The following is an 18,877-nucleotide window of genomic DNA, read 5'->3' as shown; positions in this document are numbered from 1 at the left end:
TGCGTAAAATTTTTTCACAGTTTTATGTTATGAGTTGGTAAATGTTATTTGTTTTATCAGTGAACAAATTTTTTTAATAAAATGCTCAACTTTTTCAATTAAAGAAATAGTATAACTTTTTTCATCTAGTATAGGTATGTTTTTTAATGAGTAAGTGAAATTATTAGTTTCCATTTTTACACGGAATATTAAAATACAATTAAGAGGGCTCAACAAATGTTAATAAGGAACTTAATATATGTACAAATAATTTTAAATGTATTCTACAAAATAGAGTGCTCAATGTTCTTAAAAGAACAGAGCAATTATATATTAGTAAAAAAGCAGTACTCATTTGTGGCAGATATATATATATATATATATATATATATATATATATATATATATATATATATATATATATATATATATATATATATATATATATATATATATATATATATATATATATATATATATATATATATATATATATATATATATATATATATATGTACAGGGCCTATTTTAAGATAAGTGGTCCAAAACTTATTCACAGTACTGTATATACATATACAGTACTGTGAATAAGTTTTAGACCACTTACATTTTTTCGAAAAATCCCGGAGAATTCTTCTCTAATATTTAAGTTGTAAAGAGTCTTCTCTGTGTTTAATAGTAGGGTTTAAACACTCGTGCTGATAGGCTTCTTCAATTCTTCTTCAAACATATTGGCGTCCTTTCGTTCCAAAAATTTCATATTTGGACTCATCGGTGTACAGAATCCGATTAAACATTTCCTGGGCCCAATCTTTGTGTTGTTTTGCATATTTAAGTCGTTTTTCTTTATTGCCACACCGTAATAATGGTTTTCGAATTGCAGCACACTCTTTTAATTCCAATTTAAATAGGTGCCATTGAATAAAAGAAGAGCTGCCATTTTTTCCAGTTGCTGTGTTAATGTCTTTTGCCAGCTCAGTTAATGCTTTTTTTGTATTTCTTAAAGAAAGAGTTTTTAAATATTTATTGTCATCTTTTGTTAGCTTAGGAGGTCTACCACTTTTCTTTCTATCTTCAAGGGAGCCAGTTTCTCTGATTTCTGTAACAGCATTCTTCGAATATTCTGTTTTGGATGTAATTATTATAACACATCATTTTAATAAATAAACAAACAAATCCCTCATGTTTCTTTATCAATTTATTCAAAATAATATATTCTTTCAACTTTTCTTATATATTATTAAACTTAAATACGCTTTAAAAAAATTACATAGGAAAAAAATTGTAAATACGTCTAATTATACAAGTAGTCTAAAACTTATTCTCAGTACTGTTTGTATATATATATACAGTATTGGCTATTAATAACAATCCACCATGATTTTTTTGAGATCATTCGACTTTGATTGATAACACAGGTCAACAAAAAAAAAATTTTTTTCTGGTGCCGAGCAAACGAGCAAAAAAAAAGTTATTCAAAAGTATGTCAACCTGGGTCTCAAAAGAAGCGTATTTTCATAGAGATTTTAAAAATGTTATTTATTTGTATTAAAAATAAGTATTTTGTGTATTTTTGGTGAATAACATTCTGTTGACTTTTTTTTAAGAGTCTTCAGCATTTTTTCACATAATTTTTTTGTCAATAAATTTTAAGGAAAAATATTTATGTTTTCTAAAATCTCTATGAAAATACGCTTCTTTTGAGACCCAGGTTGACATACTTTTGAATAATTTTTTTTTCGACAATATTAGGGACTTTACCCTAAATACTTAAGATTTGAACCTAAATATCTTTACAACTTGACCTGATGGTAAAAAAAGAGTTACATATTTGAAATCAAAATGAGAAATGCTATATAAAAAACAAATTGTTTGCTCGGCACCAGAAAAAATTTTTTTTTTTTTGTTGACCTGTGTAATAAATCAATGATTGTTTGACTCTCTTCAAATATAAAAAGTGTAAATTGATGAACATCATATTTTCTTTCAAATAAGTATAGATATTAATAAAAGTATCAATCAATGCGCTAGTTATCTGGGTTTTTTTAACACTTACCTCATAATCTAAAATAATTATAATGACCAAAATTAACAATCCACTCTATTATTTCAAAATTTCTTAAAATTGCATTTGTCTTTGAGTAAAACTTTGAACTTATTTGCAAATTAATTATAATTGTTAGAGAATTTTTTTTAATTGTTATAAATTTGAAAAGTTTGTGTAAACGAAGTATAAAAACTAGTATCTAATTAACTACAACATTTCAAAAAAATCAAAATGACTGGAAAAACTATTGATTATATGACAAAAATGTAAAATCATAGCAATAAATGAACAAAACATCTCAATGAGAAAAATTGCGAAATATTTAAATGCAACACATGCAACTGTTAGCAGAATAATTAATCGATACCATGAATACAATACAACTGAAAATCTTCCGCGTCTCAGAAGACCCAGCATTTCAAATGAAAGAAATGAACGTTCACTTATTTGCATAGTGAAAAAAAAAGAAAGTTATCATCTACTGATTCAGTCGAAAATGGCAGGAAGCTTCTTGTTTTGTTGCTAGTGCTCGAACAATTAGAAAAGTATTACATAAACACAAATATATGTGGCGAGCTGCTTGCAAAAAACCACATGTATCAAAAAAACATCAGAAATCAAGATAAAACTGGTGCTTAGCTCATAAAATTTGGTCTAAGAGCATATGGCACAATGTTCTTTTCAGCAATGAAATGAATGTTGAGGTTGATTTAAGAAAAAACCGAGTAATGCTGAGAAGAACGCCACATGAAAAAATGCACCCAGATTGTTCTATGTATAGAACAAAACAAGGTAGTGGCGGTATAGGCATCTGGGCCTGCATGAACTATGAATGTGTCGGTCGCTTCAAACTATTTGATGGAAGGCTTAATTCTCAAAAATATTTAGACATATTGAATATTTTTTTGATGCCTTCTATTGACATTTTCCGAAAAGACATGGGAATTATCTTCCTACAAAATAATGCTCCATGTCATACTGCTAAGATTTGCAAGCAATAGTTTGAAGAAAACAACATTAAAGTTATGTCTTGGCCTGCCAATATTCCAGATCTCAATTGCATATAGAATTTGTGGTCTTGGTTAGACCACAATCTTGGTAAAATTGAAATAAAAGATCTGGACCAGCTAAAAGAAGAAGTAACAAAATTACTAAATAATGTTCCAAAAGATATTACTAAAAATTTAGTGAATTCCATGCTGAAACGGATCAATGAATGCTTAAAAGCTAAAGGATTGTCAACAAAATATTAATTTTTTATTTTTTTATTTTTGTGTTTTTTATTTATTTTTTTGTTTTATGGTTAGTTAGTTTTGTTGATGTGGTTTGTTTATTTTGGCCACATTTTTTTTTGATACATATGAACACTTGTTTCCATTTCAATATTTTAGTTTTTAATTTTTTTATTTATTATTACTTTATAATAAATATATATATATTTTTTTTATATAGATTAACTATATTTATATCAGATTATTTATTAAAAAAAAGAAAAAAAAAGTTTTTTCAATGTTTTTTGGGAAATTAAAGTTCATTATCAATAAATGAACATCACTGATTTTTTCCTCGGAAATGCCATAAATACTATTTTTAGTCCTTCTTTTTCGCGTTAAAACAAAAAAATATTTAGAATAAATTTTTAAAGTTAAAAATGTTAAAGTAAGGGCTCCCAATGATCTAAGGGGCCTCGAAAGACAGTTGATCCTATCATTTCTTTTGCTAGTTTCATTTATCCCCCTGAAACATTTATGGGAATACAGGAATAGTTTCTTTTTGATTATTTTGTCTACATTTTACCAAAATGCTATTTTCAATCTTGCCATTCCAGTTGTTACAAAAGGGAAGCAATGCAGGGTGTATATCTTGAATGACAAGTTCTCTGACTGATTGAGTTTTTATCAGATATGCGCACTTATAATATTGTTTCAAGTCATCAAAAATCTGAAAAAGTTTAAATTGAAAAAATTTACAACATTAAATGGCTTTTTCTGCAATTCTGAAGAACCTGATACCAATCCTCAGGAATTTCAACATTAGCCTTTATATTACCATTTACTGTGTCACGATCGCATTCCATATAGGAATGACCTTGTAAAGGAAATGACACTTTAATACATTTGAAACGTTTTTAAAAGTGGGCGATCCAATGCAAGAAAAAAACACTGTAATTTTTGCTTTTTTTTTTTTTGCATCTGACTTTTTGTTATAAAATACAGCTGCTTTTCTTGTGTGAAGTTCATGCTCTGTTTCAAAATCGTTCTTTTTTTTTATTATTAAGTTTGATTTCTTCACCAACTGTATTTGAAAGCTCTTGATCAGTATGTTTTATATTTACAATGAACTTATCACAAGCTAAACAAATGTGTTTTCGTGGGAAGCCAAACCCAATATTAAACTTATTATTGTTAAAAACTATTCTGTATGTTAGGGTGTGTCGATTTTGGATTTTTAAAAAAAAAAAAAATTGGGGAGTAACTAAAAGTTGCAGAATTTGATGGAGAATCCAAATATGGTTTTAAAATTTGAATTAAAAAATTTTTTGCTTAGGTGATTTGACTTTTTATATTTCAATAAAATTTTGACCTGGTTTCTCAAAAAACCCCTGCTTTTACTTAAACATTAATAAGCTTTTTTTTTACTTAATTTGATAAATATCAGTTGGGATATATAGATGTTGATTGAAACTAATTTTAGATATGAATATATTTTTTTAAGGAACTTGAATAAAATTTAAAAGAAATATTTTTATTTCAAAATTAGACATTGAATTTAAAATTGAATTTAATATGCATATTAATTTAAAACTGAAATTAGATTGAGATTAATTTATAAACATTAAAATATTTTTCAATGTATTTTAAATACAGTTTGGTTTAACATTGCATAATAATTTTATTGGTATTGATGTTAGAAATATAGCGAGAAAAAAAACCCAGAATTGTTTCAAAAAATATTATAAATTTAATACAAAAACATTTGTGTCAAACTTTCAAGGTCTTGTTTACTATTATTTTTAGGCATTAACTTTCTACTCATCTCTTGAGTTCGGACAAATCCTTCTCTCTTTTCATGAGTGTACACTCTACTTGAAGCTTCAGTAACTTGCTTTACGCAACGTTCAACAGATTGTTCATGACGTGGCCAAATTGGCACCTGCATAGGATTCGATAAAAACACATTAATTTCAGAAGTTGTTAGAGAGGTAGTTAAGACTGGTTCATAAACCAGTTACTCCCATGATATCAGGTCTACCAATTTTTTAGCATTAAAGTTTGGAACAGGAGTTTTTTTTGGTCTAGGAGAAGAATCATTTTTTTGTAGATCTTCATTTCCAGTACCTCTAATATCTTTTATCTTATTAATAGCTACACTTCTATCCTCTTCAGTATTAGAACACAACAATGTTTTTAGTATACACTCACTGAAACGAAACCAAGCCAATCTTTGAATAGAGGGTGATACTATTTTAATGCCTTCTTTTTGAAATTTGAGTTGCTGCAGCTGGTAAAGTACATGTTTAGGACCTTCAATCCAAGAATGTTCAATTTTGATCTTAAACCAACAAGGAAAATAAATACCCACAATGTACTCGGTGATATACCTTAAATTTTCTAAATCTTTACCTTGAATTCCATGTTTAGAGATCCATATTCTACATATTCTGTTAGCAGAAGTTAACCATCTTGAATGCGAAACAGGCCCAATTTGAAATAAATGAAATTTTGGTTGTAAAATACCACTTCTAATGGCACAAACAACTTTACCATAAAATTGATCAGCAGACAAGTCATTTATTATTTTATCATTGAGAAAAATAAGTGGATTATTAATTTTAATAGTTTCAAATACTGGATTTATATCTAGATCTGTAGCCAGTTCAAGCATGGACTCAATAACACCAGACCATTTATTGTTAGATTTTGTTTGACCATCTAGATTGGTTATAAGATGCCTCAGTGGCAACTCATTTGTATGGAGTTGACCTATAAGCCAAACAAGTTTTTTTCCTAATTTTATTTGTATATCTTTGATGACTCCACCCTCCCAACCGATGTTTACATATGTAGAGTCTCCACCAACAGCCAGTAAAGACTTGTCAATACCTCTCTCAGTCAACCATTCAACAATTTTATTTGTTGCTTTCTCAGGAGTAAAGTGAAATTAAAATTTTCCTCCAGGTTCCATACAAACAGAGTAATTTAACTTTTTATCATCAGATGTTATTATTCCTGCATTGACAAATGTTGCTGTAGCAATTGCAGCTGTAGCATGTGCAGACACCCCATATCTATGTGAGGAGAATTTACATAGAAATAGAAAATAATTTTAAATAGAAAATTATTATTAAGTTAATATATATGTTTGTGTGTGTGTGTGTGTGTGTGTGTGTGTATATGTATTTATAAGTATAAATACTTAAATAAAATACAAATTTATTTAAAAAAAATTATACCTTCATAGCTATGTGTGAAATATCTAAGGTATTGTAACACTTTTTTTTTTTCTGATGGTTTCTCTAGCACTAGAGGTAATTCTATATTAGTAATATCATCATTGTTATCATTTAATTCTATTTTATTACTGAAATCACTTTCTTTTTGATAGTTAATCTCATCTGAATCGATTTTTTTTTTTTTAGTTAAAATAATATTGCTGTCTTTATTCTCAAAACATTTTTCTCGATTTCTAAATAATCTTTTGAACTGTTTCCTGGTTTTATTGTAATCAGGTAATCCAATTTGAAGCTTGCTAACAGTTCCAGTTTTAACTTTTTGAAAATATATAAACTTAACGTTAATAGATGGTATTTTGTACTCTTTGATACATTTGCATTTATAATGAACTTCTTTATCACAACCATCACAACAAATAAAATCACATTTTACAATTAGACATTTGCATACTAGTATATCAAAAAGTTTATCAAGTTTTTCTTTAAAATTTATTATTTGTTTAGCTCCTTTTTTTCTTGCTGAAGCATTGCTGAAGCGTTGTTCTACAACATCACTATTTTATCACAAATTGTTTTGTCAGTAATTAATTTAGGCGATGTAAATTCCAAACTTGCACTCGACCACTGGTGTAATAAAGCTGGAAGTATATCTTTGGTCATCTCTTTTACAGGATAATCTCTTTTTTAATGTCTTCGCAGCCCTCTCTTAATAAAATTCCATATCTAATAACGTCTCTGTTGGTTGGTAATTCTGAAACTAGAAACTGTTTTCCAGTACCAAATGCAACACTAATTTGTGTACTAGTACTTATTTTGGTTTTGGGTGCCATTATTCCTTTAAGTTATAAAATATTTAAAGAGAATTTGTTATTGTTTAGTAATGAAATTTTTTTTTTTTAATATTATAAGAATGAACGCAATCGATTAAAAGTTCTTAAATTTATACTTAACAATATACAGTTCGCAGTTGTTTACTTATTACGGCAATGAAAAAATAATTTACTGACCATCAAGATAATAAAAATATGTTTGAGTAAACCTTTTTAGAAATTAAAAGTTGTTTTACACATTTAATACAAAAAAATTTTAAAATATTTTATACATATTAAGTTAAATAAATTTTTTATAAACTAAATGTAACTTTCTTTTGTTGCTTAAAATTCTGTTTTTATTACTGACAGTATTGTCCGGTAATGTCGTTAATCCGTTTAAAAGAAAACAAAAACCATTTATACTTTTAAAAAAAGGCTAATCACCTAAGTAAATATTTTTCTGATTTAAAAATTTGATCAAATTTAGATTCTCCATAAAATTTCGCAACTTTTACTTATATCCCAAATTTTTTTAAAAACAGTCCAAAATCAACACACCCTACTGTATGTTTCGTATCCTACCATCGTATCCTACATGTTTACCCACCTTGGGTAAACATGTTTGAATAGTTCAGAGACATCTAGATCTTCAGATAAGTAAGTTTTTCCAATAGCATAATGAGATGACTTTCCTCTGAAAGAAGGTATATGTTTTTGGATAGCTTTACTGTCATTGTTAATTTGTGTGGCCGACTTTTATGTTTACCTCTACCATCAACTGGAGAGCGACCAAAAAAAAAAAAATTACATAATATTTGTATACACAAATATATATATATATATATATATATATATATATATATATATATATATATATATATATATATATATATATATATATATATATATATATATATATATATATATAGAAACAGATTGCCCTTTTTTGAAATTGAAAAATGAAAAGAAACAGGAACATTGCACTTTTTTCTTTTAGCGATGTTCTCTGCTTAACTTCCAGCTCTTGTAGTCTTTATGTAGTTTAAGTTCTTTAAGTCTCTTGCAATTTCTTTAACACTTACCGCTTGTCACACGGAAATATTCCTGTTGCCCTAAATACTGATATTATGTTCTGCTTCATGTTTTGCTCCATCTGAGTGATCAGTCTTTTTAGCAACTTTTTCAAGTGAGCCACTGCTGGAGTTCTTTATTTTATAGACCTCCATTATAGCTCTCTATTTCAGCTTTAAAGGATAAAATACAGTGATATCGAATTGTTGAATCAAGTGAATGGCAAGCAAGAAAGCAAAGCTTATATCATTATTTTTCACAAAACTTCATATCTTTTGGACTTAAGTGGGAACTCATATTGTCACCAATAATAATTTTTTTCCAAACTCTCAACTCGCTTTTTTTTCAGTCTTAAACCACTCCTCAAAAGTGGGACGATCAAACCACCCTGATTTTATTTGTGGATATCTTCACTTTTGAGGCACTACAATACACCGAATGTTCTAATTTGACTGTATGTGAAACAAAAAAATAAAAATTAGAAAATTGGAGAAGATGTACTGATTGGCAAAATAGTTCCTCTCTTTTTTTTAAATTGTAATTTTCTTTCTTACAATTAAATAACATTTTTTTAATTGAATTTGGTCAAGTATACATAAATAATATATATAAAGGTAATAAAAAAAAGGGAGAAAAAAAATGTCAAAATATTTATTTAATCATGATTTCTACAATACAAATTTGTATGTTAATTTTTGTAGAAAAAATGAACTTTATGTAAGAGATAATGCTATGTTCAAATATTATTTTTATGCAATTTACAGTGTTTATAAGTTTATTATTTTTGTGAATTGATTCTTGTACATACAATTATTCTTATTAAAGTTTAACAACAAAACTTTGAACAAAGTAGCCCATGGTATCTTACAAGTGTGGGACAACAAAGAAACAATGGTATTCCTCAAACAAAATTATTATTGTCATGTTTGTTATGTTACTCATATTTTGTTTGAGTTGTTTTAATCATTGTTTTTGATTGAAAATCATTCAACAGAACACTTGCTTTATAAAAATATTTTCTTTGTATAATGTTCAGCAAGACTTAAGCCAATAGTTTTTCTTTAATAGTTTTTAGGCAAAGGCTAGGAGATGCCAACTCCGACTTAAAAACCCCCTGTCTTGGTGCTCTTGGTTGAGTAAAGGCTAGAGATGGTGTCTTGATAAAAATACTCATCTTAGGCAGATGTTAAACGCATCTGCTACTATCTTGTAGAAGGCCTCCTAGGCAAAGACTTAAAGAGTAAACAGATTCTATCTGTTGTCTCTTTAAGTCTTTGCCTAGGATGAAGAAGGGGTGTTGTCAGCCTCACACCCCTTCTTCATCTATTAGGCTGGTGCAGATGTAATCTTAATACATTGTTTCCAGTTTAGTTTTGAGTTTTGCTTGTGTCTTTGTTTTTATGACTAGACAACTCATTCTATTATCTCCTAATGAGGGTACTGCTCTAAAACTCAGTTTTATGGTTCTGAGGCCGGCTGGTAGTGTGGTAGCTCTCAGAGAGGCTGATTCCATCAACAGCTGAAAAATATCAAATTATTAACAGTGCCATGTTGCTCATGGATGGTGTCCCTGTTTGTACTCTTGGTGTGCATTGCCAAGGACACATTTGGAGCCCTTTGTTATGGCTTAGGGTTTATCAATAGTAATGAGGCGATTGCTTGGGCTATTAAACAGTGTACTGAGTACTATCTATGCTTTGAGTCAAGTTCTTTAACAAATTTAAAAATGAAAAAAGTACCAAAAACTATAAAACACAAAGAACCATCATCATCACCAAGTTCTCATTCACTAATATTCGTGGTCTTCAAAGTAACTTTTCTTCCGTTGAGTCTTATCTCTTGCAAAGTTACCAGACCTACTTGCTCTTTGTGAGACTAATTTGAGTTCAACTGTCTCATCTTGTGATCTTAGTGTTGATTGTTATCTTCCTTTAATTCGTAAAGACTCCAATAGTCACATGCTTGGCCTGGGCATTTACATACGTAAAAATTCACCCATACGTTGGGAAACTAGGTTTGAATCTACAGACTATTCTTTTATGTACTTTTGTTTAACACTACTTCACTCTATCGCCTTTCTCTTTGTTCTATATCGCTCTCCTTCATCTCAAGACTGCACTCTTTTTGATGTTATTTCTGATCAAATTGACCAAGCCCTCTCTCTTTATCCTTCAGCTAATATTGCTGTTGTCGGTGACTTTAATGCTCATCACACTGAATGGCTTGGCTATAGTGTCAGTGACTCGCAAGGCATTAAAGCCCACAACTTTTGCCTTGCTCAATCCCTAACTCAAATAGTCAACTTTCCAACTCGCTTTCCAGACAACCCAAATCATTTACCTTCTCTATTTGACTTATGTCTTCTTCCTGATCCTAGTCAGTGCTCAGTTTCTCCACATTCACCCTTAGGTGCTTCTGATCACGGTTTGATCTCTCTAACACTATTATCTCATTCTTCTTCAATATCTGAATCCCCCTATAATTGTACCTCTTACAACTACCTTAAGGCTGACTGGGAATCTTTCTGTGATTTTCTTCATCATGGCCCTTGGGTAGAAATCTTTCGTCTTCTTGTAGACAAATGTGCTTCTTACATAACTTTGTGGATTCAGGCTGGCATGGAATCTTTTATTCCCAATCAATAATTCCAGGTCAAGCCTCACTCTTCTCCATGGTTTTCCTCACATTGTATTGCTGCAATTGCCAATTGAAACCATTACTTTCATATCTATCAGCAAAACACTTCTCCAGAAAACAGACGTATGTTTATTACTGCTAGAAACCATTGTAAAAAGGTTTTGTCTAACGCCAAAGCCCGTTATTCTCAGGTCATAAAATCTCGTATTTCATCACAAAAATTAGGCTCTCATGACTTCTGGAGAATCTTTAATAGTATCAATAATGAGGGCAAATCTGTAATTCCACCTCTCTTGTATGGTTCAGACTTTGTTTTTAAGCGATTTTCTGCCTGGACTCTTCTACAGCTTGTGGTCCGGACAACATACCTGTTATTGTCTTGCAGAAGTGTTCTCTGGAGCTGTTGTCTATACTTTCAAAACTATTCAAGTGCTTATCAGAGTTGTGCATTGCATCAGGTTTACTGATGATCTGATGTGATTTGTGTCAAATCATATCAGATTCACTATTTATTTTTTATTAAGTTATTTTTTATTGAAGAAGTTATAAATGATTCTTTTGTTTATATTTAGCTTATGCTTGCCTCTGAATCTAGTTTCCATTTTCCTTTTATTTTAAAGTTATTTTTTGCTTTCTACAACTATTTTTTCCCTGATCATTGTTTTAGTAAAAGCAAAAATTTACTAACAAGTTTTTTCTTGTATTTTTTAATTAACAATTAAATTATATATCTTTATTAGTTCAGTAGCGATAGAGCGCTGCTTCATAAGTGAGAAGTTGCAAGTTTAATTCTCACCATGTCCCTTGTAGTACTGTGCTCACCTTGTTTCTCTACATAGCGGCCTTGTTCATTAATGTTTGTGTTTCGGAGTTGAAGAGTTAGGAAAAGGGTTGTAACCATAAAAAGCCTCTTTGACTTTAGTGGCCCTTTTGGCCTTAGGGAGATGAATAACATAAAAAAAAAATAGCTTTTGCAACTCTTTCTTTTCTATTCTAATGAAGGTACAGCTTTAAAATTCAGTTTAGTGGATCTGAGACTTATAATATGATCCCAAATACTGTATTAGAATCGGATTTGATTCCATCAATGCTGTAAAATGTTAGTACTAGCAGTGACATTGATACTATCTCTGGCATTAAGTGTGGATTGTTGAAACCATATAAGGAATATTTTTTTCAAACATTAGCTTTATTAATAAGAATAAAGCAACTGTAAAGCTTATTGCTTAGGGAGTCAAGTTGTGTGTGTTTGAGTTAAATTGTGTGCTTGAGTCAAGTTGTGTTATTTAATCAAGTTGTGTGCTTGAATCAAGTTGTGTGCTTGAGTCAAGTTCTTATTATCAATTTTATCATTATCAACTTTATTAATTTAAATCATGACTATGGAAAGGTTTTGTTGACCATTTACTTTGTATTCTTGATTTAACCATTTACCTTCTCTTCTTAATTTAACCATTTACCTTCTCTTCTTGATTTGTGTTTACCCTATGACTCTTGCTTGTGTTCAATATCTTCTCATTCTCATTTTGGTGGTTTATACTTAAACTTTTATCTTGCATCAGTCATTCAGTCAGCATTAAGCTACTTCCTGTATTAATGCTGACTGGGATTTCTCTTGCGATTTTCTTTTTGATTACCTTGAGCTGGTGTCTTCTTTCTCTGCTAAAAATTAGTTTTGTGTATTTTCTATTTTATGGGTTTTTATGTTTTCTTGGATTGTCTATCAATACTGGTCTTTCATGGAAACCATATATTCAGTCTATTTTTGATGTTCTAGGTAGGACACTGACACACATTGTGCAAAACTTAAGTATTTAAATTTAGTTATAGATAGTAAAAATGAAAATTTTACTACATTAGTGCCCTAATGTTTTGGCAGGAGGAGGGGGGCAGGGCAAGCAATTTTGGGCTTTTTTGTTTCCAGACTTCTGCAATCCCAATTTTTTGCAAGGCTTTCTCATCTGGCATAAGTATAAACATACTTAAGTTTGGAGTTTGCACAATGTGTGAAAGTGTCCTATCTGGAACATCAAAAAATTCTGCAGCGGTCCATACATGTGTGCGCGTAGAGGGAAACTATACCCTCTACTCCCTATACCATACATCTTTTTATGTTGGCACACAAGGATCTTTAGTCAGAATTTTAACTTTTCTATTGGTTAGCTAATTAGTTGTGATAAATTAGAAAATCGAAATACGTACTTTTAAATTGAATCAGGAAAGCAAGATGAAGGAAGTGAATTCCAAAGAAATGATGTTCGAGAAAAAAAACTAGACAAATTTTTGGAGCACTTAGGAACAGTTAAAGTAAAAGGATGAGACTTGATTGAATGAAAAATAACACGAGAATGACTTTTAACACATGGCACAAGAGGCGTTAGCTTCTTAGAGCAGCGCCTGTTATAGTATTTTTAGAAAAGAGAAAGAAAAGCAACATTGTAGTGACGTGTTAATGGTTGAAAATTGGGTACAAGAGCAGGTCCAACTATGTTTACAATGCATTTTTGCACCTTGTCTAAAAGAGAAAGGGCATCATTCAAAAATCCACCCCAGATATAGGAACAGTGTTCCATACAAGGACGGACTTGAGATTTATAGAGATAAAGAATAGAATCTTGAGTAAGAAAGTGGAGAGTACTATAAAGAGATGCCACCTTGGCAGATGCTAATTTTGTTATGAATTTGCTATATGGTTTCCAAAAAAAATCGGAAGTGAAAATTAATCCTAGAAGACGAAGGGTTGGTGACTTATTGAGTACATTACCGTTCATAAATATAGAAAGATCTAGACTGTTGCGATAATGAGTAGCTGAAAAAAATTGACTTTTATCTGAGTTTAAGTTCACCAGCCACTGAAAACCCTTTGCTGTAGCAGAAGTGAGATCCTTTTCAAGATCAAATGTCCCCTCCAAGCAATCAGAGAGTGTTGGCTTCTTATCAAGACATGAATAGGTGGTAGTATCATCAGTGAACAATGCCACCATAGATTTGAGATTTTCGGGGAGATGATAAATGTATATTTAAAAAGTATATGTCCAAGGATAGAACCTTGAGGAACCCCTGAAGTTACAGAAAATGAAGAAGAGTGCTGTCCATTAATTACAACTTTTATACTAAGATTGATAAGGAAGGATTCATTAATCTTAAAGATGTTACCTAATGCATCATTTAAAGAGAGCTTATGGAGAAGACCAGCATGTGAAACTTTACTAAAGACTTTGGAAATGCCAAAAGCGATAGCCTTAACCTTTCCACATCTAATGCACGATAAAACTTATCAGTTATTACCATTAACCAATCAACAGTAGTACGAGAAGATCGCAATCCATATTGATGATCAGAAAGTAAGTTCTTCAAGATGAGAAATTTTGTGAGGATTTCTAACAGAGATAGCATGGTCATAATGTATTCTAACAATATATTACAGTTTTCATGGTGTAAACAGCCAGAGTTCCAAATGCCTAATTAAACATACCCAAAACTCTGTTTGCGTTGCTTGTTGTTTTTATCATTTGATTGTGCTATTTTAGCCTAATTATTAAAAGAACACCCTGATCTCTTTAGACTTCAGTTTTTTAATTTCTCTTTTGATTTCAGTTCAATGCTCCTTATTATTAGTAACATTTATCATAAAGTTTTTGAAATTTTTTTCCAAAGTACCAAGGTTTTTTTCATTGAAACACATACACCATACATCTTGCTAAGATATAATATTGTCTTGTGCTTTTCTTTTTTCAATTTATTGTTTATTGAAGAAAATAGTTTACTATCATTGGCATCTAGTTTTAGTGAAAATTTTTAAAACATTTATATAATAAATAAACCTGGCCTAAGTAGGAATCTTGCGGAACTCTGTTTAAAACTGCTCCCTACTTCAACGTATGCTGACTTTAAACCACTATTATAATTAACAAGAAACTGGTAATCAATTTAATTAGTTTGTTTGAGAAACCATAACTTTGTACTTAATGCATTATTTTAAGTGTAAAAAGTTAAAAGTTTTTGTTAAGTCAAAATTGATGATATCTATTGAAGTTACCATCAACAATTTTGAAGGTGTTTAGATGTTTTTTTGATGAATTCGCAATGATGTCAAAATAACATAATCTTGAAACTTCTCTTTTATTTATGATGTATGTTTAATTCTGCTTCATCAAAACTGCTACAACCACGGTCATTAAATCTTTAACTTCTGAATACCATTTAAAAACTTTTTCATTCGCATTTTAAAAAGTTGTCTAGTTTTTAAAAAAGATGGATAAAAGTTAAATTTTAAAGAAGATGAAACTTGAAAGAACAATATTTTTTTAATATTAGTATTTATTTTAGTTTTTGTTGTGACTGATATTCTTACCAGTGGGTGTGGTTCTAAGCACATTATGACAGCTGAAGCTTGTATATTCAAATTTTGCTTGTTCATTCAAATTTTGCTTTAATTGGATTCACTGAAAAACTTGAAAAAACAACATTTTCTGGCAAAGCATTCTAATAATTTTCATCTTAATTTAGTAAAATATTTTCTCTATGGTTATGGACTGAAAATTCTTTTGAATTTTTAATATTCAAAATAATTTTATATAATTGTGTCATACCTTATTATCTTCTTTTAGCAAATACCTTAAAAGTATTAATTTAGTAGCACAACAGTTTTTCAAAAACAGCAGTATCTATTTTTGATAAGGAGTTCATACTGGTACAGCAAACTCAAGAAGTGGTTAAATAAAAGATAAATAGTAGTAATTCTGTATTAAATCAAACAAAAGCTTTTTTATTATGCCCAATATACAATTTGCTTTTTTGCACTGAAGTCCTGAGTTTATAATCTGAGTTTACAATCACTGAATCTGAGTTTACAATAATTTATATAAATTAGATATCCCTTTTTATTGTCAAACTGTTTTTTTTTTTTTTTGTCTTAAAGTAATTTAAAAGTGATTCAAGAAAGTGATGTAAGTATATATTTTTCAGAATCAGTCTTGTCACCATTTTTATGTAGTTAAGTTATATTTGCTGAAATAAAAGAAATAATAGTATTGTATTATATACTATAGCATTTTATTCATAATATAAAATTGTTAAAACAAGTGAAATTGTTAAATTAAAAATTAAGAATTATTAAATTTATATATAGTTAATTGAGTAAATTATAAAATCTATATATTGTTACATGAATAAATTGAATGTTAAGAATTTTTTAATAGAAGTTATCTTTGAACGCACAGAAGAAACCTGCAAAAAAGTTAAATCAAAGGTTTTATTGTTTTTGTTCGGTATTTGAGTTTAGTAGCATCTATCCTAGCTTAAACGTTTTTTTTGAAATGCTTACATAATTTCTTTTAGTTTCTACATTCTATTCTTGTAGATAAAAATCTTTCTTGCAGATTTTTAAATAATGATAACATATTTATAATCAATTAAATATATAATACTCTCTTCATATTTTAAATGATTTAGACCTGTAACTCTTTCAAATATTTCTGCAATTGAAGAAAGAGCTTTGTTTGCTGATCATATTAATAATATTGAAATTAGTAATGGTTCTTATACACCATCAGCTGAAGATGTTATTCCAATTATTTCTGAGATTGGTTCAGGTTATTTTCTTTAAGTTTGAGATTGGTTCAGGTTATTTCCTTTAAGTTTGAGATTGGTTATTTAAGTTGTATTGTAAAAGTATATTGAATATAAAGAAATTATATAAAATATAATATTTTCTATATATATTACTATTATATATAGTATATATAATATACTATTATGTATAGTGTGTATTGTATATATTTTGTGAGTATTGTAAAATTTCTGCGAGATGATTAAATTTACAAAAGAATACCAATACAATTATTTTTTTTGTATATTTAACAAAAATAAAAGTTATGACTAATTTTTAAATACTTAAAACACAAATGAGTGTATTTTTATTCAGTAATATAAAATTTTACACCTAATTTTTTGTAATAAAAAAAGTCAAGCTAAGCTTGTTTTTATAAAAAAATGTTAAAATAGTGCAATAATTTCAGTACTAAATTTCGAAAGTTATTTAATTTGATTTCAAAACTTGGTCAAAGTGCAATGAAAATATTTTTTTTCTTTTTGATATGTGGAAAACAAATTAAAATTAAAATAGTTTTATGAAATAATTGTGAACATCATAGTTGTTATTAAGATTTGTTAACAATGAATGGTAAATTATGGTTGTAAGTTTTTTCCTGTTTAAAAATAAAAGGGCACGGTAAACTTACCTAGAAATTATTGACAGCTGACCATACCTTGGATTGCATTTAATAGTTGTACACTTTAATTTTTCCAAATTAAAATATCTTTACCATAGTTTTAATTGTTCTATTTTTGTTTTAATTCTAATTTTAACTCTATTCAACTAACATTATTGAACTTTTATTTAACATTATTTAACATTTTTATTTAACATTACTTTTATTTAACATTTTATTTAACATTACTTTTATTTTATTTAACATTACTTTTATTTAACATTACTTAACATTATTGAACATTATTGAAATCTATTCAACTAACATTATTGAAATTTATTACAAAATCATACATCATAATACATTTTACATAATATTTTTTACTTTTATACTTTTGCTCACTTTTTTTAATATAGTATCATACATTTTTCAGTTACATATAGTTTTATATAACGCTTCTGAACTATTTACATTAGGATCAAAGTTTTATATAATGCTTCTGAACTATTTACATTAAGATCAAAGTTCAAACTTGTTTTCCCTGAATGGCTAGGGTAAAACTTTAATTTCCATCTAAGTGTTTTATATTTTATTTTTGTATTGCTCTTTACTTTATAATTAAATTTTATATTTTATATAGTTAAAGTTTACTTTATAATATTTTAGATAAAATAATAAGACATAAATAGATTACTATGTCTCGTGAATATCAATGCAAGACTATTGGTACATACAATCACAGCAAATTAATGACTGCCATACAGCTTGTTAAGAAAGAGGAGTCAGTATACAATGTATCAAAGTCTTCTGGAATTTCTTATGGGACATTATACAGACGATCCCATGATCAAATCCAAAGGAATTACAAAAGAATTGGAAGCAGTAATGGGTTTGTTTTAAGTAATACTGAGGAAAAACTTTTAGTAGAAGCCTTGATGTACTTAGCTGATAAGGGTTTTCCACAAGATAGTAAAGATATCAAACTGCTTGTTAAATCCTATAAAGATGACAAGCCAGGGTAAGATTGGTGCATGTTATTTGAAAAAAGATGAAATGTAGTTCTTGGAAACAGAAAACCTGAACTTTTGAGAAAAGTAAGAGCTAATGATCTTTCTCTAAAAACATTGACAGATTTTTTTGAGTTGTATGAGAAGACAATAAGCGGAAATAATTTATTTGATAGACCACATTGCATATTTAATTTAGATGAAACAGGTTACATACAGATTACAGCAGGAAAAATCTTTGTTCTAAAAACATCAAAAACAGCCTATTACATCTATCATGCGGTAAATCAATTTATACTGTACTGTTTTGTGGGTCAGCAAATGACCAGTGTCTATCTCCCTTTGTTGTCTACAAAGTTATCCTTCTTTATGATGCATGGTGTCAAAATGGACCAGAAAATGCAATGTATGGTGTAACAAAATCAGGTTGGATGGAGGACTATATTTTTGAAAGTTGGATTGACAGGTTTATTATATATGTAAAGAATTATGAAAAGCCTGTGTTGCTGCTGTGTGATGGATACATTAGTCATATAACAAAACATTAGTCATATAACAAAAATCATATAATTTTACTTTGCTTACCTCCAAACACAAGTCACGCATTACAACCTCTTGATGTTGTTTTTTTTGCTCCATTGGAAGAAAATCCTTAAAAA

The 18,877-nt window shown here is 28.9% G+C and overlaps 1 protein-coding gene across 2 annotated transcripts in view; it reads left to right on the top strand.

Moving 5' to 3' along the window:
* Positions 1–18,877, top strand: part of LOC100211287 (testis-expressed protein 9) — a 48,035-nt gene that overhangs the window by 20,223 nt on the left and 8,935 nt on the right. The window contains exons 5-6 of one of the 2 annotated variants that reach the window (XM_065807529.1): positions 16,201–16,250; positions 16,460–16,593. In XM_065807529.1, coding sequence (XP_065663601.1) covers positions 16,201–16,250; positions 16,460–16,593 — 184 coding nt within the window. Of the gene's footprint in view, positions 1–16,200; positions 16,251–16,453; positions 16,594–18,877 lie in introns of both variants that reach the window. The other variant, XM_065807528.1, reaches the window with a different exon arrangement.

This window comes from Hydra vulgaris, chromosome 10, assembly GCF_038396675.1.
Source record: "Hydra vulgaris chromosome 10, alternate assembly HydraT2T_AEP".
Taxonomy (NCBI): domain Eukaryota; kingdom Metazoa; phylum Cnidaria; class Hydrozoa; order Anthoathecata; family Hydridae; genus Hydra; species Hydra vulgaris.
The sequence above is the reverse complement of the archived record's forward strand: the minus strand, read 5'-3'. Positions and strand labels throughout refer to the sequence as shown.